The sequence below is a fragment of the Phalacrocorax aristotelis genome, chromosome Z (assembly GCF_949628215.1).
Source record: "Phalacrocorax aristotelis chromosome Z, bGulAri2.1, whole genome shotgun sequence".
Lineage (NCBI taxonomy): Eukaryota > Metazoa > Chordata > Aves > Suliformes > Phalacrocoracidae > Phalacrocorax > Phalacrocorax aristotelis.
In genome coordinates this window covers 68,160,810-68,187,719 of record NC_134311.1, presented here as the reverse complement: position 1 = coordinate 68,187,719, position 26,910 = coordinate 68,160,810, and the positions used below count along the sequence as shown (strand labels likewise).

Here is a 26,910-nt window from a genome sequence, read left to right as displayed (position 1 = left end):
AAAAAGAAACCAAGGTAGGTGGAGAACCTCTCTATGCACATTGTATGGAGTAGTGGTGGGGCTGAGAAGACATTTTGGTTTGAGTGCAGTCTGAAATTTATTCTGAAACTTGCCAATGTTTTTTTTTTTTGTTGTTATTGACAAATAATAAATGATACTGCTTTGACAGTTTGAATTCTGAAATGCTGGTAAATCAAAGGTAGCTGAAGGTAATGGGGGGCCCACAAGTTCATTGTGTGGCAGGGATTGCAGAGATCAGCGCACTGTAAATTTTTAGGTTTCTGTGTCTGTGGAAGTCTAGTAACCCATACAAGACTCTAGCAGACCAATATATATGTATCTTATGGGCTGATAGAGTCTATATGTAGTAGTTTATTATAGCCAAAACTTGTAGCGTTTCAAAGCGTGAACAAACTTCTGTTACAAAATTTACTTTTTGCCTGTTGCTTTATGGAAAACTTGAATGAGCCATGCAGCCTCACTGAAATAACTGATCGCACAACATACTGCCCTATAGATCCTGTGTTATGTCTTGTGCACGAGCGAAAAATATTCTGTGCTCCCATTTGCCTTTGATGATCTTAGAATCCTATCTGGTGAAATAAAGAAGGATCACAAGAATTTGAATGTCATGTGATTGTGTATTGTATATGGGTGACTTTAATATAAAGAATCAATTAAATGGTAAGGTGGAAAGCAGTCAGGTGATGTGGAGCCTTTCCGTGATCACCTTATTTCACTAATGGACTTGACAGAAGAGAACTCCAAGGACTCTGTATAAAGGAAGATAAAAAATACCTTTCAGTGTTCTGCTGATATTAAGGCTTCTTTGGTTTTTTTATTTTTTGCTTTTACTAAGCATTGAGAAGGGAAGGCACGACATGAAAAGCTCTCCTGGAATACCTGTATTTCCTCATTAAATATAGTATTTAGTTTAGTACTTAGTGCTAAAAACAGGAAGTTAGTGAAGGAGACATGTTGCTGTGACGCAGCCTTAACTCAGAGGAGCAATCCTACAACTGACAATTTAAGTCTGAAATGTAGGACTCTTGGTAGTTTTTTCTTATAATGTAGATTTTAGTATATAGGTTGTTCTATTCTCTGAAAGTAGCAACACTTTCCTGAATATTACTTTTCTTAAAATTCCAAGTAATATCAGTTACCCTAGTAGACCTCATACTCATTAGTTATTAAAAAGGGGTTGGTCACTCCAAAAAGATGTGAAGAACAGCTACTGATTCTTTTTGCTTTTGAGCTACTTTGCTGTAGAGAAATGTTTACAATAGTTATGGTACTGAAGTATTTATGCGTAAGTACAATAATAATGCTTTGTGAAATGAAAGATTCTGCTACTATATAAAAAGCAAAAACGCTGAGAAATAGAGTGGATGATGTGAGGAGAATGAACACATGGGGGGATATGCCCACATGCTTGTGCAACTCTCAGAATGTTTATTGTTATTTCCTCTGTGTGCCATCCATGCTCTAATGCAGCTTCCCTTTTTTTCCTCTTACAGCTTGTTCCATTAATGAGGAATTAATGAGGAAAGGCAAAAAATAATTCCTTACACTTCTCTGAATTCTGGGAAAGGGGCTGGCAAACTGGCTCTTCTTTCTTTACAGCCTCTGGTAGAGTAAGACTTTAAGGCTGAAAGTCGAAGGAAGTGCCACCTGTTTTGTCCTTTCTGTCAGCACCACTCCCAGTTGCTGTCAGAAGGTGGGCTTTTGGTCTGGCTGCATTGGGATGTTCTTATGTTTAACTTCTTCCAGTCAGGACAGAGGATACCAATAGCTGTAGCTAGAGTACTTGGCTGTGCCTGCCAAGCTTTTGTGGCGATTCATGACACGGACTCCATATTCATACACAAGCAAGGCCAAAAAGCCATTTATTCACAAAAGAGCAGCCTTAATATAGTCTGCCTCCTGAGCTAGTATTTTTCCCTTCTCTCCACCTCTGAATGTGTTCTATCACACTAGCTCCACGTATGGTATAAACATAGACAAGCGTGCTCTCCTGCTTCGGGGCTCCAGGTGTGCCCCTGACGTTCTGTCCCGCCTCAGTTCTGTGTTTTTCTGTGGGTTGTTTTTCTAGCCCATGGCTTGCATCCAATAAGGGTGATGAGGTCACGGGAGGCCACATTCACTTACTCCACAGGCTTGGAGTGTGGTGAGAAATAGCCGGGCAATTCTAACCATTTCATATGCAGAGTGATTCCACTGCCCCTCAAAATACTGTGTTTGATTTGATCGATTTATCCTTCCTAGAAAGTGGGGGAATGATGATAGGTAATTAGGAAGGAAGCTAGGTGTTATCTATAGAAAGATCTGAAAATCTGGGTTTCCAGGATTGGAAGGGCCTCCTTGAATCATTACGTTGTATACATTCTTCTCGCTGGCAGCTAGAGCGTATATTTGGTTCCATTCCAAATCTAATTAAATAGCTTGGCTTTTGGGGAAAAGATACATGGCTTGCTAGACTGGGAATGCATATCGGCTCTTAAAACACAACTCTTGCACATGGTATTGTGAAGTTGTTAGTTCTGGGGATACCTAACTTGAAGAACTCTGAAGGTCCCAACCTGTTCCCCACATGCTGCAAAAGCTTCCTTTTGGTAAAAGGATATTGATTGCCCCATTGTCGCAGAGTAAGAGAAACTCTTTTTATTTGAGTTAGATTTATTAGATAATCAAGTCTTGACCTAGGTCTTCAAATGTCTCTCATCCCTATGAAAACCAAAGTTCATATGTAGAGGTAATATATTTTATTAGGCTAGTAAATATAGCTGGAAAATTAGACAAGCTTTCAGGCATGCAAACCTCATCACTGTAACATCTGAGGACCTAATTCATGTCCATTTTAGTTTGTTTTGATTTCTTCCTAAAATAGAATTTGAATTGCCTATCCAGCACAAATATTTGCTGTGTAACCTAACTACCTGCTTGGTGTACAGCTGGGTTGGGGGCAGTGTGGGGCTGCATTCTCTGTCACAGTTACACAGTTTAGAACATATTTTCTTAATCCTTTATTATGTTCTTAAACTTGTGTGTTTTTTTAATAGTTTTTAAGTGATAATGTAAACTAAAAAAAAGAACAACCAAAAACCTGTACAATAACTCTGTAGTCTTTTTCAAAATTTTCTTTGTTAAACTATCTTTTGCAGTCTGCTTGCTTAAAAACTCAGTTATGCCCTCTTAAAATATAAGCTCCCAAACCAAGTCTTGCCATTTGAGCTTATCTCACTGAATTGGGAAGGAATGTCTGATTTCCACTGCAAGGTATCATAATGATGTAGTCACAAGGCAAGGTTTTCTGCTTATCCCCTTTATACCTTCTGCCAGCGAGAACGCTGCCTACTTGACAACTACCAGCAGAGGGAGCGCATTTATTTTGTAGAAACGACGTGGACTAAATAGTTCTGCTTTTCAGAAATTTTCCATTGCCAAACATAATGTGTTCACACAACAGCAAAATGATAATTTAATGTAACTTTTAGAATCTAGATTTGTGACAGTATCAAATATTTGGTTGGAAGTGCCTTATTTCGTTATTCTTTACCAGCATTACAGGGCAAGTGCCATGCTTTGTGTTCTGACTCTGCTTGTGAGCCTGGGCGATTACTGTTGAGTTCTGTGCAGAGCATCTGCACAAGCGACTCCTAGTAGAATCTTGAAAATGCTCTGTAATAATGTATTCCATTAGTTTCTAAGCAATATTCAAATCCATACTAGTGATGTGGAACTGTAGTTTTTACAATCCAACTTTTTCTTTGTTTTATTTCATCCATTTTTTTGGTCTGTATGTCACTATGGTATTCCTTTTTTGAAGCTTTGTTTATGCTTTCAAAATGATGGTGGGCCTACACTCTGTAAATAAAAATTAGTTTACATTTTGCTGCTAATTTCAGTGTTTACAAATTTACAACAGCACTCAACATCCTTTATCTGAAAATTCCTATGGAAGTGCCGATGTTCTAAAATAGTAATTTTTCAAAATTTTTCCATGCAGGGAGGCAGCCTGTAGTGAAAGTGAAGATAGCTCAGATGAACAGTTAACTGGTCCTTCCATGCAATCTCAGACTTCTGCTCAAGGTCCAGCTGAGGATACTGATGATGATGGTGATGATGATGATGATGATGAAGAAGAAGAAGAATTCATTGGGCCACCACTTCCACCTGGGTTCAAGGATAGTGATGACGATAATGACAATGATGATACAGAGGAGGAAGATAATGTAAGTATTTTGTTCCTCTTTAATGTTTTAATGCTTTGTATAGACTGATTTATAAGCATGCTTTCCTTTATGATTGAATTTTCCAGTGAAGTATGACTTGTTCGAAATGCAGGGTGTTCTTGTCTTTTGTGTTTTTTCAAATGATTATTCAAGAAATGCAAATAATTTCTTTTATTTAAAAATACCAGGATTTTAAAAAAAAGCATGCATGTGAATCTCAAGTGAAATCAATCATCCATTAATATATATTGTTTACTCTGCTTTGTTTTCACATTATGAAAGAACTATATATAAATAAGTGTTTTATATGAATATTTCATATGGTTGTTTCCCAACGCATGTGTAGAATTTTTTTACAAGAAAGAGGAGGCAGAGATGGGCTTGAATCTAGGGAGAACAATTGTGCCCAACTCTTATAAGAAAATGAGCTGTGGTAACTGAGGGCTTTTTTCTTTTTGTTTGTTTTTTTCTAAATCTAAATAAGTGCCAGACTGGTTTGTTAGAGTGAATATGGATTGTCTTTTCTACCTATGTTAAAAGTAATAAAATCCCTAGCAGCCTGACTTGGGTATCACAGATACTCAGTTGACAACTCTCTATTGAATAAAATGTTTAATGGTTTCATGTTCATTCTCCTAAACTTCCTGGTTTGAATATTTTGTGGCAGTGGATTTTGTATGATGGTTTCCATGTTGTTTTGTAGCAAGAATAGAAGTCCTGTAAAAACTACCTATTTACACTGTTTTGAACCATTTGGTAGCAGAAAAAAACCTTGTCCTGTTACATAAATATAAGCCTAATCCTAAAAAAACAAATTCCCAGGTGTCTCAAGGGATTCTTGTCAATTCCTCTTCATTTTTGACTAGGTGTTCAGTTTGTTTTATTCCTATAAAATCTCTTACCTTGCATGTTATGAACTTTAAAGGGTATGTTCAGACTACTCACTTAAAATGAGCGAGAGGAACTTCTCAAGCAATAACATAACTGATTTTTAGAGTGAGCCTAACCTTGTATATTCACTTCCCTCCCCACCCCAGGGTATAAATGACAGGAAATTCTGATGCCTTAGGGTTTTTTATGACTTTGTCTGATCTGTTTGATTCACTGTTGCCTATGGATTTCTTTAATTATCGAACTGTACATTTTAGCGCCATATCTCCTGTGATTACCTCTGTACCTCACATACGACTTGTTCAGTCTTAGGGAACCAACTGCGGGTCAATCCCATGCCATAAGAATGTTGTAAGCCTTAAGTTAACTTATGACTTACTATAGACCTGTATCAAGAATTCTCTTAACTTTTAGCTGTTAACCGTGGAGCGAGTCCATATTCCTGAGGCTGTCATGGAGTCATCAGATTTCAGCCGCTGTGAATCATGTCGTACTAAAGTCACTACTTCTTTTCTGGCAATTTTTATCTGTTCTCCCATCTCAGGTCTACTTGTTCAAATACTTTCAACTCATAGTGAAATCTTAAAATACAGTGCTTTTTCAAGAAATTTTATCAAACGTGAATCTCTCCAGCAGATCATAACAGTCCTGTCTTGAAAAGTACTTACATTTATTGATGCTGAAGGAAATGTTTGATCTTGTTCAGTTTGGCCTGTACTTTGCAACCTATTTTAGTACCATCCAGAGTGTTAGTGTGTACACAGATTGCAGGGACCCCATATGCTTGTCCTTTTGGAAAAAAACCACAATGTGTTACACAAAGAACAACAACTTCTAAAAGTGCCTCTCAATAACTACTAACTTTGTGTATGTATGTTCTAGGAAGTGGTAAATCTCAAAAAATACATGCTTGTTCTGCACAGGTGTTCAGTTCTTTCTTTGGGATCTCATCAGAATGCCCTACTAAATTACAGCTCTCCCTAGCTGTCCCCATTTCTCTTCCCAGAAAAAAAAACCACAATCTTTTGCTCTGCTGTCAGCACTTCTGAAGCTTGTAACTGCCTTATAGCACTGAATAATTGAAGCCACACAAAGAGAATCAACCAGGCTTGGGAATCAAGTCCTGCCAGATATCTTTGGGAGAGTAAAAGTTCTCCAAGATGCTCAGAGAATTTCAGTGTATATGACACTAAAATAAAACAGTGTAAACTTAAAATCGTGTTATATCCTGGCAACTAAACCCAAAGTTAAGCCTAATGTCTACTAATATTTCATTGAATTATTGACAAAAGTACATCAGAAATCTCTTGTAGCTATTCATCCTGATCTTTTCTACACAGATTTTATTGTTCATTGCTTTGTTTCTTTGTTAAGTCCTTACTTATTTTCTTAAGCAGTGGAGACTTGAAAACACTAGAACTATAGGCAGCAGTAGTGGTGGGGGTGGGGAAAGGAAGTTATATTTCTGTGGAATGCCTTCTTGTGAGGGTCTTAAGGAATTAAGTTGATATCTAAACTGAGTATCTCCAGATTGTTCTTCCTAATAATTAAGTGAATTTTGCATGTGTTGGAAAATCATAGAGAATTTTGCTTGAAAACCACACTTAGCAGATAAGCTAAATAATGGTGGTTCATCTTACATATGTAAATTTTTCTTGTAACTCACGCCAGAAATTACTTGGGTTTTCTTCTGCAAATAAGAATTGATACAAGTAGCTTGTGGATTGACAGTAATTTTCTTGTAAGACTGGATTAAAATTTGGGAGAACTTTTCCCCAGGTTCCATGGTCTGTTAGAGATGTCACTTTCTGCAGTTAGCAAAAAGCGTTATATATTTAGTCTGCTGTAATTCCATTCTGAAGTAAAATATAAACCTTTTAATTAAGTGTCTTGGCAACAGTCTTGCCTACTTATACTGAATTAGCAAAATTATTTGGTTCCATCAAAGAAAGTTTTACCACATTTGACAAGTAAGCTATCATGGAAATACACCAGATATTCAACATCAGTTTTACTGCATCATCAGTGGAAGGCTGGCATCCTTTGACATCTCTTGTTGAGTAATTTTAGTTGGGTAATTTTACTAAGTTCACATGAATCAAGTGTCCTATACATACTAGTGTTCCAGTTTATGGTATAATCATGTCTTTTGTCTCAGTAGTGAGTGCTATATGATCCTAAATGTAATCCCATTTAAACTTTAGTGCCAAGTTGTAGCAGACTCCTTCATTTATTCATATTTATGGAATAAATGAGGTCTTTTAGGAGAAGGTAAGTAAATGCTGAGCACTCATTTATGTATCATAAAAGTGTGGGAGAACAGTATTATTTAATAACTGAGAAATTGCAGGAAGATGCCTAACATCTCTTAAGTGTGTATATTTTTGGAGGCACTACATATGTTCCACAGAACAGAGTAGGCCTTTTAGTAGTAAAGGTAGTTTATGAAGAGAGGAGGGGGGTATCAGCAACCTAACAGAAAATATCTATTTCTTTTTTATCCCTCTATGCTATAGTGTGCTGGGTACCTATTTTTTGTTGTCCTCCATCAAAGATGGCTGCGCCTTAGTAGGGCTTTGTGCATTGACTTCTCTAAATTCAGTTTATTACATGTATAAATAATTTTAGAAAAAACTGGATTATTAGTTTAACTTGATGTCTGTCATGTGCCAGTGAGTTGTTTTTTTTTTAATTTGATATAATTTCTTGTATGCCTTTCCAATTTATGTATTCTGAGCACTGAATATAATTTCATTATCTCTCTCCAAAAAGCAGTGGGCATCTTATGTAGTGAAACTCTTGCTTTAGTTCTGTAAACTTCTCTAGAATGCTAAAGGGAAAACAGTGTGTGGAAACAACTGATTTTTACTTCAACCTGTCTTTCTCAGCAGTTGCTTTGTTTGCTGGTTGGCTGTTTTAATTTCCAGCAAGATTGTGGTATTAATTTTTTATTTTTATGTATTTGAATAATGCTACAACTGGCTTGACAAAGTGGAGTTACTGGGAACCAGAGTTAAAAGATCCCAATGAAAAGTTTCAGAATGAAAGGTAGCTTGCATACTGGTGTGGTTTAAGTTTGTCTGAACTTAAGACAATAGTTACAAAACAGTCTAGAATAGATTTGGTTGAGAATAAGCAGAGCAGCAGAAATATGAGACTTGTGGGTTTTCAGTCTAAACAGTTAATTTATGACTGGGAAGATTTTGTGTCAGCGTGGATGCCAGAGGCCTTTGGGGTCTAGAGCCTCCCCTTACTGCTGCTCATGAACTGAGTTATTTTCTTTCCTGTGAAGGGAATCAGGAAGCAGCTGTGCTTTCCTGATTTCCTGTTGATCGATTGGTGATCACAGTATGATCCTGTGAGCCCCAAGGAAGGCAGGTGTTGCTGTTATGAGACTCTGTGGTTCCTTTTTCTTGCCTGTACATTAGGCTGTGGTTGGTACGCGTGGGGGCAGAACTGGGGGAGGAGAAACAGAAAACTGTTGAATAATTCTCTTGTTTTGTTTCCAGATGTACTGTGAGACAGTCTCTCTTTTGTTATTGTATTTTGCTGCTGGAGTAACTTCTTTAAAATACAGGTATCTATATTTTTGACCCTGAAGGAAACACATATTTCTTTAATAGTTATGTAAGTAGCAGTTCTGTAATCTGAAGTCTTGTGAACTTTGTACAACATAAAATCCATGAAAATACTGGCTTTGCCCTAGTGGCTTTCTGCTGTCTCTCAAGCCTGACTTCAGATGTGGTTTTTACTACAGAACATTGTTTTTCCGCCATTGCTTGTTCAGTTGTTTTTGCTTTCTAAGAAAGACTCAATAGAAACATTTGTCAAATTGTGTGCTATGAGGTTAGCATCTTCTGAGTCTAGAGCTGGCCCAGGACTGCCCAGCTCATGTTGGGTATTTTCCTGAATAATCATCAGGTAGAAGGAGTAGCTGGTGGTTATTATTTTTCATGGGAATATTTCATATCTTACTGGTGTTTTTATAGGAAAATGAATAGCAGCAGTTAATTGCTGAACGTCTTGAATCAGTACTGTTAATTTCTGAGTATTATATATTTCTGTAATTTACATTTATACGTGGTACAAACCAAACACATTTTTGAGGAGGGCCATAGATACTGTATTACATACATGAATTCTGACTTGAGTTACTTTTTCCTCTGAATTTATGTAAGTTCATTTTATATACTCAAGTCTCTGTGGTAGCTGTTAAAGCATTTTCCTGTGTTTGATGAAATTCTGTGTTAATACTGATGACAGTTACATTTAACAAATAAATATCTAGATTTAATGACTTACTCATTTAGTATAATTCACCTCCATTTCTGCCAGAAGTGGTGATTCTTAACAAGGCACGATATGCTTGTAAGTACTTACACAAATATTTTATAGTGCTTGTTTTGTAGTAGGGTAAGGAATACTGCTGTATGAAGTGTATTTTAAGGACAATAGGTACACTCGCTATCAGTTCCCTCTGGTATTTTCCTCTCGTTATAAGTTTCCTTTTTTATATGGAAGGCTTGCATTAATTTGGGGAGTGAGGAAAATGAAGAGTTGTCTGTTTGAATTGTGGTCAGTGCTTTTCTTTATTACTTTTTCTCCTAATGGTGTAAAAACCTGGTTGGATTGTCAGTGCCAGTTTTTCACGCGGTCACAAGCTGAGAGGGGGAGGGAGGAAGCAGAGCTTTTCCTGTAGCCTGAAGCTTTTCAGGTTTGGTTTCTATCCCGAAAAGTACGCCTTTCTGGAAAACTTGAAGAAAAGCTTTTTGTTTCCAAGCAGTGATGTTCTAAAAGAAAAAACAACTTGTTTTTCAGAGGGCAGATTCTTAACAAGAGCAGTATTTCATGTGGTAAATTTTGAGGTTGGGAGATATAGTGGAGTCTTTGCCAGCTTTTTTGCCCTGGCAAGGTGTGCTGGTGGTGTATCTGGTGTTTGTACAATCAAAATAAAATCTGATTGGAGGGGGACAGGAGACTAGCCAAAGCAGTCGCATCAGGGTTGGTGGGTGGACAGCTTTAAGTCTAGGACATAAGCATTTTTCAAAGTAATGGATGACACCTATTAAAACACATTAGTAAGACATTTATTTAGTAAGAGTGTATTTATTAGTGTTCTTTTCTACATGTAATTAGAAAATATGCCAAGATCTTTACCAGAACTTAATGGAGTACTAGCACCTTGTGACACGTTTCCTCACCTGAAGCAACAGGTATAGAGGTTGTTGTTGGAAGAATTTGCCAGATGGATTTGCAAGGCTTTATCTTCTATCTGGAGTTTAGTTACAGTTGATTCTTCTTTGGAATGAAGAACTACTACTCTCTGCAATACTGAACAGATACTAATCATGTTGTAATTATGTCCCTGAAAAAAGTACAGCCTTGGAGGGGCCCAAGGCTGTCCTCTGATTTGGGCATATTTCCAAAATGATAGTGTACCCATATTACAAGTTTTAGAACTGTTTTGAGACATATAAATTTTTGCAGAGATTTAACAGGTCATACCAGTAACACTCATTAGTTCGGAATGGAAGAAAGCAATTTCCTGCTGATTTAGATGGAGAATTTAAGTAGACTGTAATTGCTCCAATTAGAATTTGGCCACGGTACCAGGCTAAAAATGTTGGTGTTGTAAAAATAAATAAATGTACTGGGAAATTTTAGTTGTTCTAAGGAGTTATAAAATTTAGGCTAAGGATTGTCTGTCCTGGTAACTGCTCAATCTTATTGACCCAGTCAGGTTTCATCTCGTCTGAAGACGAAAAAGTAAAGGGAGCTGAACAAAGCAATTTTTGTGTTCACAACAGAGACAGAAAAGCATGGGTTTGAGGATGAGAGGCATTATTTTTGGGCTACTACTAGTCATTGATACGTTGATGATGAAAAATAGGTAGCAGTTACCATTGCTTTCAATTTCCTGTTGTGTTGTCTTCATATATAATCAGAAGAAAAATAATTTTTTCATATATGTGCATAATAAGTTCTTAGGTCTTGACAGTATTTCTGCTGTAAAAATCAGAAAAATGTGATTTCTTTATATTAAACTTGGAACAAGTAATGGAATTTTTGTTAAAGATCATTGATGTGGTTACTGGTGTTGCAAAGAATGAGAAAGATTATCTCAAAAGTGAGTTAGAAAAGATTTGCAACTTCACAAAAAAATAAAAGAACACAATCAAACCCCTAAATTTTGTATAGCAAAGATCAGTGTAAGAATGTGAGAGAGTCAGTCAGAAGCTGGAAGGGAAGGAACACTTAGCATAAGAAACTGAGAGCATCATATGGACAATGTACAAGAGGAAGCTAACAGGGTAATTCCCTTAGAGAATGTTTGTCTTTCATAAAAAGGCGTGGGGTATTTGCTCTTCTCCTCTCCAACCCAGTGCCTCAGAGTTTGTGATTACCTCTTGTCCCCAGAGAAAAACTGATGTACTTAAATCTCTGTTTTTCAATTCTGCAGAGTGTAGTAAGGACAAGACTTCTCTGCTGTACATCAAACTATGCCTTTTTGGTGGCATAATGATTTTAATTAATTAGCAATATGACTGAATATGAAAGTCTTAGGATGTTTCCTCCACAGATAGGTACTTAGTCCTATGAGCGTTTCTAGAAATCATCTTATGTGACAAAATTAATAGGCATATATATGTACTTGAAAAGGTACTTAAAAATTAGAGAGGTGACTTTAGTAGTATTAAATAAAATGTGATATAGAACATAATTATTGTTACTCAGCCCTTTTTTAATGAAGTTTAGGGATTTTCTTAGGTCCTGTGTCTACTCTTTGCTAGCTCCTTTAGAGACCCTTTATCAGCTCAGCCTGACTTGAAGGAGCCTGTATGAAGCTTCTTTAGGAGCTGTTGTTACTACTCTGTATTTGGAAAGGGAACTGCTAAGAGGGGTGTAAAGTGTTCTTCATCTCTGGGCTAGATACACTGTGGGTGTAGATCTCCCATGCTTGAAACATGGGATCCTCATGCCTGTTTCTCCTGAGACCATTGGTTTCTTTATAGCCAGAAGATTTTGTTGAAGCTAATGTCCTCTACTGCCCTTAAAGGGAGAGTAGCAATGTTTGGGCTTTTTTCTGCCAGGAATGTTTAAGGCATCAGTAACTGTGAGGCTGTACAGTTCTGTGACCTGCCCCTTAAGAAAAAGATTCTAAGTCCTTCTAAGCACATATTCTACATGCGTATCTCAGTCACAAGACCATACTTTCGGTATAGTATTATTTAACAAGAATGCATAGTTGGAAATGTTAGGAAATTCCATTCATGCAGTAGTGTATGAACATCTTATTCTAAATATTACTTTCTTTATTTCTTTGGACGTAAAGAGACTGAAATCAGAACCTAAATTCTTTGAGAACCTAAAATGCTTACACAATCAAAAGAAAGTGGTGACTACCTTCTTACATGACATTTTTGTTGGCAGTTGCAACAGATTTCCAATGTACTTTTCTAAAGAAGCACAAATAGCATATTGTTTCTATCAGTGTTAGAATATATAAAGTATTTCTAAATTTGGAAAGGGAGCTAACAGCAATGCTAACACTGTACTCAACACTGTTGGTATCACTGTGGAATATATAAATGGAAGCTAGCAGGTTTTCTTTGTGTCTGGCATGTGAATGTTATCTTTTCAAAAAAGTTGTTTATACTCTGAACAGAATAATGAGAAATACAGGTATAGAGAACTCTTGCTCAAATGAAGATGAAAATCAAGTGGATGATAACAAGTATTGGAAATATTTATGGTGGGGATGATTAAATAGTTTGGAAGGGCTATATTTGAAGGAGGAGTGTAGTGACATGCAGTTACATTTCCGTTCCAAAACAAGTCTTCACAGGATTTTCGATTAACAGATGATTTATGTTAAACTGTTGGAACTGCAGACTGCTCCAGTGGTATCCTTGGAGAGCAATTTTGTTGACTCTTGGAATGTCTGTTGTTTGTTTAAAAGATGGCTTTGGATTTTTATGAATGTGAGACTACCACATGTAATACTTTATAACTGCTGCAATGGCATCTCTTATTTGCAGGTGGGCACTTAGCAGTATACAGGGGACTATACGTACTTGATGCTAACACTGTCCAGATCGCACAACAATCATACTGAACTTCCTTCCTTTCCTCCTGCTTATCTTTTTTTGTATTCTAATACCTGATACAATTATTTTCAAATTATTAGGATCTTGAATACCATTTTGCTGTGTTACCTTGTCTACTATTTATAAATGTTTGTTTGATGCATCATTGTAACTGAGGATTGGTAAACTTTCATATACCCAAATGTTATGGGAATACATTACAAGATTTTTCTGATCTCCTTTCATGCACCAAAAGAATTACTTACTCCAAAGGAACTGAAGAATCAAAAAGAATCATTCATAGGAGTTTTCATTAAGCATCTCCTTTCATGGTCCAGTCCTAAGGCTTTTGAAATGTGTTTAAAGCTCTTAGCTGGATTCCAGTGAGTGCACTTGTTGCTTTTTTTTGTAAACTATTTATTCCTTTATTGTATTAGAAGTATTTTATTTTCATTTTGAAAATTATCAAGTTTACATCTGGTTTTTTGTAGAAAAACTTCCTGAAATGTCTCAAAGACTATCTACTTAATGAGAGATAAGATAAAACAAAACTGAAAAAGAAGCCTTTAAGATCTTATATCTATTTATATGAGGACCCTAATGTGAGTTAGGTGAGTTAGACATAGCAGTTGGCTTTCAAGTAAAATATTACTTTGCAAAGCAAAGGTTATTTTCATATTATAAGTATTATATACAAGAATAGCCAAAAGGTCATAAATTATGTAACTTTTACTTCTCAATACAAAAATAAAATTGTTCAGATGGGACCTTTGTAGGGATATTAGGAACTAGGCTACTAGTATGCAGTAGTGATAAGTAACTTTCTGATCAGAGTTTTCTAAAATAGGGCTTAATGCATATAGCTAATAAGTAGCTTTCTCATGCAGCTCAGGTTCACTATTTAAGGTTGTAAGATTAGATCCTTTCCCATGTGAATACTTGCGTTGACTTCAGGGGGACTGCAGACATGGACTTCCAGTTTTGTGAGTGGGACTGAGTATGCATCATCAGTGGAAGTACCAGCATTGTACCTCTGCTTTTACACTATTCATGAAACAGAATATACAGACAAAACATAGTTTGTTACTAACAGAAAAAGGTGATTTGTAACTTCCACTTTTGTTTCCACTTTCCAATTTACCACTGTTAAATAAATAAAAATGTATGGTATTTTGCAGCAAAGTGTGATCTCAAGGTGCAGGCAGGAGCTCATGGAACTGAGCAGTCTTCTGTGTGTCTATGTGGGAGCAGTGAGGACTCCCAAAATAATCTCTGCATTCTGGGCAGCTTGGGACAGCACTGAGCTCCACGCAGGCTAGCTACGAAGGGAGCATGCTGCAGGGGCACAGGCAGGTTATTCATTCTCCGCTGTTGCATCTGCATTGCATTTTATACACGAGTTACCTAGCTGATACACAAATCTGTGTATAAGAGAAGGAGTCAATGTTTGGCTTTATCAGAGAAATAGGACAATTTTTACACCTTAATACAAATATTGCCAGCTAATGTAAATTTATTTTTTTGCCTTCCCCAAAGTTGCGCTAGGGGGCAGTGAAAACATCTTAGATATATACTAGCCTTCCTGGAACTTCTGTTTGTCTTGCGTAGTTTTTGCAGTGCTATTTAACAACTAGCTTGGAACCAGTTTTCAGAGTAAATAGTGCTATGTAAAGATTTTGATTGGGATTATTTAGATGCGTGGAATTCATTGCAGTGAGCACATGTACATTCTCATGTGGTGAAACACAAGGTCTTAAATAAGGGTTGGACTCTGTCACGGTGGCCCTTTTAAAGTACAGAGGCCCCATAGGTCATCTTTCATATCATATTGTGTATGAATGCAGGAAATAAATCCTGGAAGAGCTGTAACAATTAGGAATAGAAGTTATTTTTCTATGCATGGCCAACACTTTTGTAGCAGAAAAATGGTTTTGAAGAGTTTAAATATTAAATTAATTAATTCAAATAATATCTGGAATAAAAAAAAAAGCTAGAGTTCTCACTAATATGCGAGTTGTTTGCATGGAAATGCTAGAAAGCATGGCTTGGTTTTTTTAAGTCAAGTATTTCACAAGTATTACAATATGGATTATATTTCCCTATCACTTACTGCATGGTGTGTATTTGTAGATTAATTTAGGTGTCAGAAAGAGCGGAGAACCTTTATTAGAGTTGCAATGCCCTGTGAATTATGACAGGTTTTGTATTAATGGTTGCTTCTACTAGCTGACACGAATTAGCTGTCCTATCATGTAGTACAGGAAAACTATAGGGCTTAATACTTTTTAATTTAAAGAGAGAAAGAAAAAATGAAAATATTTCTTTGTTTACATGTATAGCCTTTTTCTTTTTTCCTTCTGTTAAAAAATGGAATTGTCAACTTTGGAAGATGAGTTGGAGGATGGAGAATTTTTTAGAATTTATGCAGCAGCTTACATCTTTAAAAGGAGTGGGAAAATACAGCTGATTTTTTAACAGAGGCTTCCCAGGTCCAGTTTATTTTTCTTTTATTTCTATTTATTAAACAAGTGTGAAAGATCTTTTGAGTTTGACCATGTAGCTTTTGCATATTGGAGTGCTTCATTCTTTAGACCTTGTATAGGAGGAAAAAATAAGTCCTGTGGTCAAAATGTAGTCAGTTTCTGTAATACCAAGTGTGCATGTAATGTGGTGTGTTTGACTTCATATTGATCACATGTGAAGTGGATGAGGCCCACAGACTGCATCTTATCCAAGCAGAGGGTTGCAGGCCAGAACAGAACACCCTTCGTTTCCTAGTTTAACCAGGTGACTAAGACTTACTCACCATGTTTGCTGTTTACTTGCTGTCTCTTGTGAAAACAATGATGCTGCTAAATCTCTGGAGCTTCAGAGCAAACAAAATCTCGTGGCAGGACAAATGCAAGCACAATAAAAAGGGGTGTGTAAGTAGTACACTTCTGCTGCTGTGTCCTGTGACCTGGCATTTTCTCATTGTTGAAGGTTAATTAGAAGGACTTAGTCTCCTTGATCCCTCAGTGTATAACTGTGCAAGTGCATGCCTGTTAGCAGAAATGAATGTAATAAGAGACTTCGGTTTTCTTGGGATACACAGAGATTGCCTGCTTATTTTGCTGTTAGTCATTGTCTCCAAAAGACAGCTACCAAAAATGGGTGATATATTTTTTGCGTGATATTGAATCTTCATCTCGGGCTTTATATTTACTGCAGGTTGAGTAAATGTCTTGCTTAAAAATATTGCGGTTGTGCTACGCATATGCAGGCGCAAAGCAAATTTTGTAAAATTGCTCTGTTGACAGGACTGAAAAAGCTGAATTAGGAGTAAAAGATCAGATTTCATTCAAAAAATAAACTATCCATAAATGTGATGGCTGATGCAGACAATTCAATTGAAAAGGCAAATCACGTCAGCATTAGATTTCAAGATGAATTTGCAAATCTTTGGAAGAGGTGAACTCTCATTCTTCGTATTGGGAATATTCGGAGCAGAAGGGGAAAACAACGGTGATTAATTATTAAAGTTTTGAACTATATCTGAATGGCAGAAATTATGGCACTTGAAACAGTTCTTCAGCCTTTCAGATTTTTAGTGCACAATTTTCAGACTGGAATCCTTCAGTGTTTTGGTTCAGATAAAATGTAACAGTTATATATATATCACTTAAAAGGCTTCACTTAAAAATAAATTGGGATGAGAAGAATAATAGAATAGCTCATAGAATAACTACTGTTTCTTTCTCAAGTCAGTAATCTTCCAGGTTTCATGCATAATCAGGATTTATAGAGACTTAACCTGCGTTTTCTGACCAACCTGTTAATTAGGGTGTCTTGGAACATTCTGTTCTCCGCAAAGAAAGCAAACTTACGTATCAGGCTATAACTACATCTGTAGGGATCAGCTGGCTTTCAGTGCTGCCAGACTGGTAACCTTTTTCAGTACAAATAGTCAGTGTATGTATCTTGCAAAGCAGATGTCATGGCATAACTGCTCTTGTTGTCTTAAATATAATAATAAACATATTTCTCAGTGACATTCCTTCTTTAAGTACATCAGTTGTATTATTGCCTTTTCTACTGAGTACCAAAAATATCAGGAATGGAAATTCAAAAGGAAAAATAACTAGTTTAATCATCCTCAGTGTCTACAGATTGCATGTGCGTATTTTACAAGACCACTGTGACACAGAGTGCTGAATCATTTTAAAGGCAGCGCCTTCTTTTACAGTTTTAAGTCTTGGTCATTGTGAGAATTGTGTGTCTTAAGACCATCTAAAAATCAATTGATTGTTAACTCCATTAATTTTCCTTGTGGAAAATAGGAAAAATTCTGGAGAAGGTGTAGACTGCCATGTGCTAGTTGCTTTTTTAATCACTTGCATATTCTTCATATGTTAACTTTTCCTCAGTTTTTCCTTCCTTGTTTAGACGACATACGTGGGTGTGCAGACATATGAGGCGAAATGTTGGGTTACATAGAAGTATGCGATAATTTTGTGACAGACTTCAGTGGACAGAAGTATGTGTGTCATCCAAAATTAAATCCTAGAAATAATGATGTCAGAGTAAACCTTACAATATGTCTTGATAGAAAATAGTTCTCACATGGATCTCATTTCTGCCAGTGGTATAGTAACTTGTTTTAATGACTTGATTTGTTTTAACTCTGAATTTATTACCTTTTTTCCCCCACAGAGTTGTTCCTTTCCTCTGTGATTAAATACTGCCTTATCTAGCAGTTTATTTGGTGAGGGTGGTCAGTTGTTTTGGGGCTTGTCTTTTTTTTTTTTTTTTTTCTTTTTTCCCTGCACCAGACCTATACTATGTTGTAATTGATATTTCTTCCTGAGGTGCCTTGTAGGGATCAGGCATCCTGTCGATCCTCTGTGTCCCCTTCCTGCTTGTATCCCTACCTCTGGTGACTCCATGTCATATTTTTCTCCTTTCTGAAAAGGAATGTCTGCAAAATAGGTTTTTAAAATATCACATAAATATTTATATTTGTATTGTGATAGTGCAAGCCTGAAGTAATAGAGTAATAAAGGCAGTTTCTGCATTTAACAGCTGCAATTTTAAGGGCAGATCCTGCCAATTATCCCTAAATTAATGGTCTATATAGTACCAGGCTTAGTCCAGTTGCTGTCCGTAGAATATTTTTCTTAGGGAAGGCAACTATGATAACATTGAATAGACAGTGAATTTACGAGAAGGCCCAATGGTAGTTTTCTGTGATTTCCCAAAGTGTTGTAGTCCAAATAAGAAACTGCAATCAGTGTTTGAATGCAGAATGAGCAGTAGTCAACTAATTCACTGCATTTTCAGCAAAAATATGAACTCCCCAAAGCAAGATGAATGTCACTAAATCTAAATTAGTTATAACTGTGCTATTTATAATGCTATTTTACATGAGAATCTGCTCAAATCACATGCTAGTTATGAAAACTAGTTCTATCCTGTCAAAAAATAATAGTTGTCAGCTGTAGTTTAATTCTACACAGTTCAATGCAATTTGCATTAGTTTACCTCTTGGGAGTTGTCTCATAGAGTAGGAAATAATGGAAGCTGCAACCCTGTCTGATACTTTTAGGGAGAAACCTCCTGATGGAGTCTGCAACCAAGTTGGAGTAGGAGACACAGTGTCATAGAAATTACCCGGCTTCTCCAGCTGATTAGGAGAAAATTTTGTGCTCACCTGCATCTTAAAGTAGTGCATACATTCAGATTTACGATAGCAGACCTTTTATAACACAGATCATACACAGCAGTGAAATGACAAGAGTTGAGTTAGGAGAATAATAATCAGTAATATGAGAAAACAGTGCAGTAACTCAGTGACATAAGAACCGAGTATGGATCCTCTGCTGTTTGTGAGGGAGGGAAGTGTTAGAAGAAGAGTTAGTATTATTCTAAGTATTAATCTGAAAAGTATGGAGAGAGGAAAAAATAATGAAAATATGGGATTGCAAGGATTCATGTTTCCTTCTGGTAGTTATCTATGTATCAAACCTACTTGCTTCCTAAGTATAGTAAGAAGCTTTTTTTTGGGTTTTTTTATTTTATCTGGAGCCAACCTTGGTACTTCCTGTTTACTCACCTTTTTGGAATAGTAGTTAGTGATATAATTCTACTTTGGAGCATTTAAAACCTAATTTATATGTAGGCAAGAAAGTATCTTTAACCTATCTTTTCTCTGGTGGTTGCAAAACCACTAATGTAATTGGCTCACTTTCAGAACTAAATTGAGCAGGAAAACGTCCTAATAACTGGTTTTGGTTTGAAGCCGTTTGTACATATTGCAGTTTTTGCAGACAAAATTAAATCAGGAGTGACTGAGGCACAGATAGTCTAAAAGAAAGATTATTGGTGGTTATAAGGTTTCTTTGTTAGGAAGTATGTTTTGCAGGCTGGGAGCTGGTATGAGAATCCAAACACGTGCAGAATGTGTGTATTTGAAATAAGATGAATAAATAATATTTAATTTATCTTTAATTTGTAACCACTTATCTCTCATCAAAGAAAACAACCCAGCTTTAGATTTTATAGGTTTTTGGAAATCACTGCGTGGCAGCCCCTGATAATACACTGCCTGACTTTGCTCTGTGCCATTGTTCTTGCTGAAAAGGCATGGAGGAGAACCTCTGAGGCACGCTGGCAATAATTTCTGAGCTTGGCACTTTTACAATGAGAAGGGCTTACTGTGTAAACGTTAGACTTAACATACCATACCTCGTTGTAACTACAAGTTCTAAGGAGGTCATCTCAGGTCTTTCATCCATTGGGATAGGTAGGTTAAATTGCATGCAGTTAACAATATAGCTTTTGGGTTATGTGAGTTCTTTTAAGTGTGAGTTTCTAAACAAGCCTCTCACATGAACAGAAATTATCATATCAGAGCCAATATCTAACCTTATGAAAAATTCCAGTGTCTTAGCCAGAACTCCCCCACTCCCTTTATTGAGCAAAATTTTGACAGTGCAATGTGTATCTACCCTGTGCCTGTCGGTATTAATAGATACTTCTAAGCTCTTGATACTCACAGCCAACTGCAAAAATCTATTTATACGCATTTGCTCACTCTTGCTAGCTTGTTCCCTCACCTGTGTTCCACACTACTGGAATTGTTCGGTATCACAGTGACTGATGATTTGAGAGTGCATGAGTAGCTTATGGTGGGTCTTAATAATTTTTGTACATGCTTCTGTCAAACTGATGATTGTGTTTTAAAAGCAGGATTCTTTTGCTTTCTCTATTTTCTTATTTCTGTATAACACTGAAATTGCAAGGGCAAATGGTTCACAGGAACAGGTTACCATCAGTGTCAGGGTTTTCCCATTTTAATATATTGCCCTCTACAGTGGTTTCTGAAATAATTGTTTTATGAAGGGAGACTTCACCTAAATAAAGTGTCCCAGGATGAGTCACTACCCGTCTGTAGAGGTTTATCAGGATATCATGAGAGAAATCTGAAGGCAAGAGGATGCCACCATTCTCTACTCAGAGGTCCGTTTTTGCTGTCTCAGACTGGATATTACCTGTGGCAGCCAGATGAAGTGAGGATCCATCATATTTGAGTGTATGATACAGAAGGCAAGGAGAACTTAAAAAACAACACATAAAGAAAAGTGCCTTCAAGTCATCTGTACTTTGCACTTTACAGGTAAACAGAATAATGGCATTGAAAAACTCAAGGCAAAACAATTTGTTTTGTAATATTATCTACTGTCTATTTTGTGTGGTTTCCAAGAGGTGAAATATAAACTGTTAAAAGTCCTGGGAAACAGTCAAGCCTGGGACAGCAGTAGCTGTTATGCGAGACAGCATTAGTTTCGGAACTAAACTGGTTAATGTGAAGAATTTGGGCCTAGAGAACAAATTCCCGAAACAGGAGTTAAATTCTGCCCAGGCCCAGCACACTATGCAATATGGGGAATCCTTGTTTTGGCTCCCTTACTACTTGTCTGGAAAATGTCCATAGCAGGGAATTTGAACAAATCTGAGCAAAAATTCTTGGGCTGCATTAGATTCAGGTGATTTTATGGGTTATACAGTCCTTCCCAGAACTTCAACTTTTCCTGCAGAAAGCCAGTAAGTGTTTATAAGCTCTCTGCTTCTCTCTCACTCATTTTTGGCTCATTTTATACTCTTGTTTCTCTTTTGATAGAATAGCAAGTTGGACCTAGGTTTTGGCATTTGCTTGTTACAGGGGAAGAACTGTTGGAGGGCTTTTTTAGCTTGCTTATTTATGTAAACAGTAGTTAGGGAATCTTACATTCCCTGGTAACTTCACCAATCAGTCAGCCAGGAGATATGAAATACCACCATCTATTTTCTCAGCAACTGCTAGATTTCACTTGTAATAGGAGCATTATACATAGAGCTTTTTTCTTTTTTTTTTTTCCTAATGTGGTTTTCTTTTTTTTTTACTTTGCTTTGTAAATGAGCTTGTAAGGAGCTTAGTATACCTCAAAATATGACAAATCTGAGGGATGGGATACCATCCAGAAGGGACCTGCACAAGCTCAAGAAATGGGCCCATGTGAACCTCGTGAGGTTCAACAGGCCCAGTGCAAGGTCCTGCACCTGGGTCAGGGCAACCCCCACTATCAACACAGGCTGGGGGATGAAGGGATTGAGAGCAGCCCTGCAGAGAAGGACATGGGGGCACTGGTAGATGAAAAGCTGGATGTGAGCCGGCAATGAGCGCTCACAGCCCAGAAAGCCAACCATATCCTGGGCTGCATCTAAAGCAGCGTGGCCGGCAGGTTGAGGCAGGTGATTCTGCCCCTCTGCTCTGCTCTGGTGAGACCCCACCTGCAGTGCTGCATCCAGCCCTGGAGCCCTCAGCACAGGAAGGACATGGAGCTGTTGGATTGGGTCAAGAGGAGGGTCACAAAGATGATCTGAGGGCTGGAGCACCTCTCCTGTGAGGACAGGCTGAGAGAGTTGGGGCTGTACAGCCTGGAGAAGAGAAGGCTGCAGGGAAACCTTATTGTGGCCTTTCAGTCCTTAAAGGGGGCTTTTAAGAAAGATGGGGACAAACTTTTTAGTAGTGCCTGTAGTGGTAAGAGAACAGGGTAGTGGTTTTCAACTAAAGGAGGATAGATCTAGACTAGATCCAAGGAAGACTTTTTTTTACCATGAGGGTGGTGAAACACTGGAGCAGGTTGCCCATCCCTGGAAACATTCAAGATCAGGCTGGATGGGGGCCCTGAGCAACCTGATCTAATTAAAGATGTCCCTGCTCACTGCAGGGCGGATGGACTAGATGACCTCTAAAGGTCCCTTCCAACCCAAACCATTCTATGATTCAGGAGCTAGCAGGGCTGATTGGCAGAACTTTAAATTAGATTGGAAGGGGGGAAGGAGGGAAGAGGCAATACTAGGCTGGTCAGAGATGGGCAACGGGAAGACATGCCAAAGCTGGAGGAGCTGCATGCTAGTGGGATTCTTCAGACTGCTCCCCGTGGTGATGGGTACAATGAACCGCACTTGAAGTGTTTCTACACAAATGCGCGTGGCATGAGGAACAAGCAAGAGGAGACAGAAGCCTTGGCCCAGTCCCAGAGATATGACATCACTGGCATAAGTGAAACCTGGTGGGATGAGTCCTGTGACTGGTGTGCCATGATAGATGGTTAGTAAGGCCCCCTGGGGCAAAGCTTTTGAAGGTGCTGGGGTTCATCAGTGCTGATTGCTTTTTAAGTACCACCTCCGAAGAGCACAGGAGGAGGCAATTCCAAAGTGTAGGAAGTCAAACAAGCAAGGCAGAAGGCTGGCTTGGCTGAGCAGGGATCTTCTATAAATAAGGAGAAAAAAGAAAGCATGTGGCCAGTGGAAGTAAGGTCAGACAATATGGGACGACTACAGGGATGGCATTTGCCACTGTAGGGAGGAAATTCATGTGGCCAGAGCTCAATTAGAGTTGTCCCACACAGTACAGGACAATAAGAAGGGCATTTTGAAATACGTTAATAGCAAAAGGCAGGCCAGAAATAACATTGGCCCATTGCTTGATGAGCATGGTCACCTCACAAACAGGGACATAGACAAGACAGAGACATTTAATGGCTTTTTCGCATTGGTCTTCAACACTGATGGTGGGCTCTGGGAGCCCCAGAGCTAGAGAACCATGACTGGGGAATGATAACTCCCAGTCAACCCCAAACTTGTGCAGGAGTTGCTGCTCCAGCTGGATCCCTGTAAGTTGAGGGGGCCTGATGAGATTCATTTGAGAGAACTTAAAGAGCTGGCTGATGTCTTAGTGAGACCTGTCAGTGATTTTTCAGTGCCCTTGGGAATCTGGAGAAGTCTCAGTTGACTGTAAGCTGGCAGATGTCATCCCAGTCGTCAAGAAGGGCAACAGGGATGACCTCAGTAACTACAGGCCTGTCAGTCTCACTTCTGTGCCTGGCGGAATTGTGGAGAAGATTATTCTGGGAGATACTGAAAAACACCTGTGTTGTGGTTTAACCTCAGTCAGCAACTAAGCCACACCCAGCTGCTTGCTCACTTCCCCTCCCCACCCCCAACCCTCCCTGGGGTATAGGGGAGAGAATTGGAAGAGTAAAAGTGAGAAAACTCCTGGGCTGAGATGAAGACAGTTTAACAGGTGAAGCAAAAGCTGCACATGCAACAAAGCAAAACAAGGAATTCATTCACTGCTTCCCATGGGCAGGCAGGTGTTCAGCCATCTCCAGGAGAGCAGGGCTCCATTATGTGTAACGGTTACTTGGGAAGACAAATGCCATCACTCTGAATGTCCTCCCCTTCCTCCTTCTTCCTCCAGCTTTATATACTGAGCATGACGTCATATGGTATGGAATATCCCATTGGTCAGTTGGGGTCAGCTGTCCCTGCTGTGACCCCTCCCAGCTCCTTGTGCACCCAGCAGAGCACAGGGAGCTGAAAAAGTCCTTGACCAGTGTAAGTGCTACTTAGCAACAACTAAAACATTGCCACATTATCAACACTGTTTCCAGCACAAATCCCAAACATAGCCCCATACTATCTTTGCAAAGAAAATTAACTCTACTCCAGTCGAAACCAGGACAACCTGAAAGACAGTGCAGTCATTGGTCCCAGCCAGCATGCGTTCACAAGGGGAGAGTCCTGCTTAACAAACTTAATTTCTTTCTATGACAAAGTTACCCACCCAGTTGACCAAGGGAAGGTGGTCAATGTAATCTTTTTGGATTTCAGTAAAGATTTCAGTACTGTCTCTCACAGTATCCTCCTGGACAAAATGTCCAGCATACAGCTGGGTAAACACATAATGCAGTGGGTGAGCAATTGGCTGATGGGTTGGGCTCAAAGGGTCATAGTAAATGGGGTTACATTGGGCTGGTGGCCTGTCACTGGTGTGGTTCATCTTAGGGATCCATCTTAGGGCCAGTACTCTTTAACGTCTTCATCAGTGACTTGCATGCAGGACTGGAAGGAATACTAATTAAGTTTGCTGACAACAAAAAATTAGGAGGAGCTGTTGAGGCTCTCAAGGGCAGAGAGGCCCTGCAGAGAGATCTAGAGAAATTAGAGAGCTGGGTAATCACCAACTGTATGAAGCTTAACAAGGCAAGTGCTGGATTTTACACCTGGGGCATGGCAACCCTGGATGTACAGACAGACTGGCGAACGAGAGACTGGAGAGCAGCCCTGCAGAGAGGGACCTGGGGGTTCTGATCAATGGCAAGTTGAACATGAGCCAACAGTGTGCCCTGGCAGCCAAGAGGGCCAACCGTGTCCTGGGGTGCATCAAGCCCTGCATTGCAGCTGGTTGAGGAAGGGGATTGTCCTGCCCTGCTCTGCACTGGTGTGGCCTCACGTTGAGCACTGTTCAGTTTTGGGTGCCACAGTATCTTAAGGATACAAAGCTACCAGGGAGTGTCCAGAGGCAGGCCATGAAGTTGGTGAGGAGTTTAGAGGGGAAGCCATATGAGGAGTGGCTAAAATCACTTGGTTTGTTCAGCCTGGAGAAGAGGAGGCTGAGGGCAGACCTCATCATGGTCTGCAGCTTCCTCACAAGGGGAGGAGGTGTGGCAGGTGCTGATCTCTTCTTTCTGGTGACCAATGACAGGACCCGAGGGAATGGCAGGAAGATGTGCTAGGGGAGGTTTAGGTTGTATATTAGGAAAGGATTCTTCATGCAGAGGGTAGCGGGGCGCTGGAACAGGCTGCCCAGGGATGCAGTCATGGCACCAAGTCTGGCAATACTCAAGAAGCATTTGGACAATGCCCTCAGAGACATGGTGTGAATTTTGGGGTTGTCCTGCGCAGGGACAGGAGTTGGACTTGATGACCCTTGCAGGTACCTTCCAACTCAGGACATTCTATGATTCTGTATTAATAATAGGCATTAATAATTGCTTTTTTCTTTGGAGAATCCCAGCAGCTCAAATGCATGAACAAACCTACCATACTTAGTAATGTATCATGGTAGCACACCTACAAGATGGGACTTTTTATTCCATTGAAGACCTGATGCTTAGATACACAGCAGTTGTTTGATTGAAAATCTCACAGCAGATACATAGTAGATAAGTGGTCTAAAATATGGAGTTCCTTGTGTCTATGGACTATGCTTTTCTTTCCTGACTGCAAAAGAAGGTACCTGTAGAGCATCATCTGAACATCCTGTCATCGTTGTACTGTGTTAAAAATACATTGCCAACTATTATGACCAAGTTGAAGATACATGTTGCTATTAATCCCTCTCACTTCAGTTAACAAGGTTATTGTGTACATGATTATTAGTGGCTTAATTTGAATCATATAATCTAAACTTAGATTTTATATTGTAGAAGAAAGAAGGCTTTTCTGGTAACTCAAGTAATCTTTGTGTAGTATGGAGTATCTGCAGCAGCTCCTAGTGAAGAAGATCAGGAAGCCTATTGAATAATTTAAGGAAAGATCTCATTGGATGTATCTAATATCCTACATTTTCTAACAGTTACAGAGTAAGAAAAATATACAAGGTCTTAACATAATATCTGTAAAAGTCTGTGAAATGAGGCATTTCAGTAAGGCATGATGTTCTTCTAATTTTTGCCTTCTTTCTCCATGCACACAGCTAAAATTTTGTCTGTTGTCTAGACAATGGTTCTTTGTCTTAGTCTGGGTTAAAAAGTGCCTCTGTATGCTTTTATACCTCAGGCTCCTTGAGGAATGACTGGAATAAGTGTTGGATTTGACGTATGGGCATCATTCCACTGCAGGATGTGTTGGGGTCTTTACTGCCTTCCTGTATAATCCACAACTAGGCAATACTGAATAATAGTTGTTTAATTGCTATGTAGATATCAATATTTCTCTGTTTAATTGTGTGTCTTGTCAGGTTTAATTGTAATAATTTGGACTGTTCAGGCTACATTATGTATATAGAAATGGGTATTATTGATATGGTGTGCTGGAGGGGTCTCAACATTTATAGATACTGTAGTAAGACATATCATATAAATGCATAGAAGATAAGCATATTTTACAATTCTTTGGCACAACTTGTAAAAATATGGGTTTTATGATTAAAAATAAGCCCAAGATATTCACACTGGCTGTGATTTTTAACCTAGTGCTTAGTATTCACCCTGAACGTTTTGAAAATTATTTGCAGTGTTGGGTATTACAACAGTTTTGACAGTGTGAGATACATCATCTGGCCATAATGCACTACCTTCTTCTGACATAAGCTTTAGTTAAAGGAATATACC

The 26,910-nt window shown here is 38.5% G+C and overlaps 1 protein-coding gene across 3 annotated transcripts in view; it reads left to right on the top strand.

Annotated features, from left to right (window-relative positions):
* The window catches only part of WDR70 (WD repeat domain 70), a 160,106-nt gene that overhangs the window by 5,965 nt on the left and 127,231 nt on the right, over positions 1 to 26,910 (top strand). For all 3 annotated transcript variants that reach the window (XM_075079540.1, XM_075079539.1, XM_075079538.1), the window contains exon 5: positions 4,007 to 4,232. In XM_075079540.1, the coding sequence (XP_074935641.1) occupies positions 4,007 to 4,232 (226 nt within the window). The remainder of the gene's footprint in view (positions 1 to 4,006; positions 4,233 to 26,910) is intronic.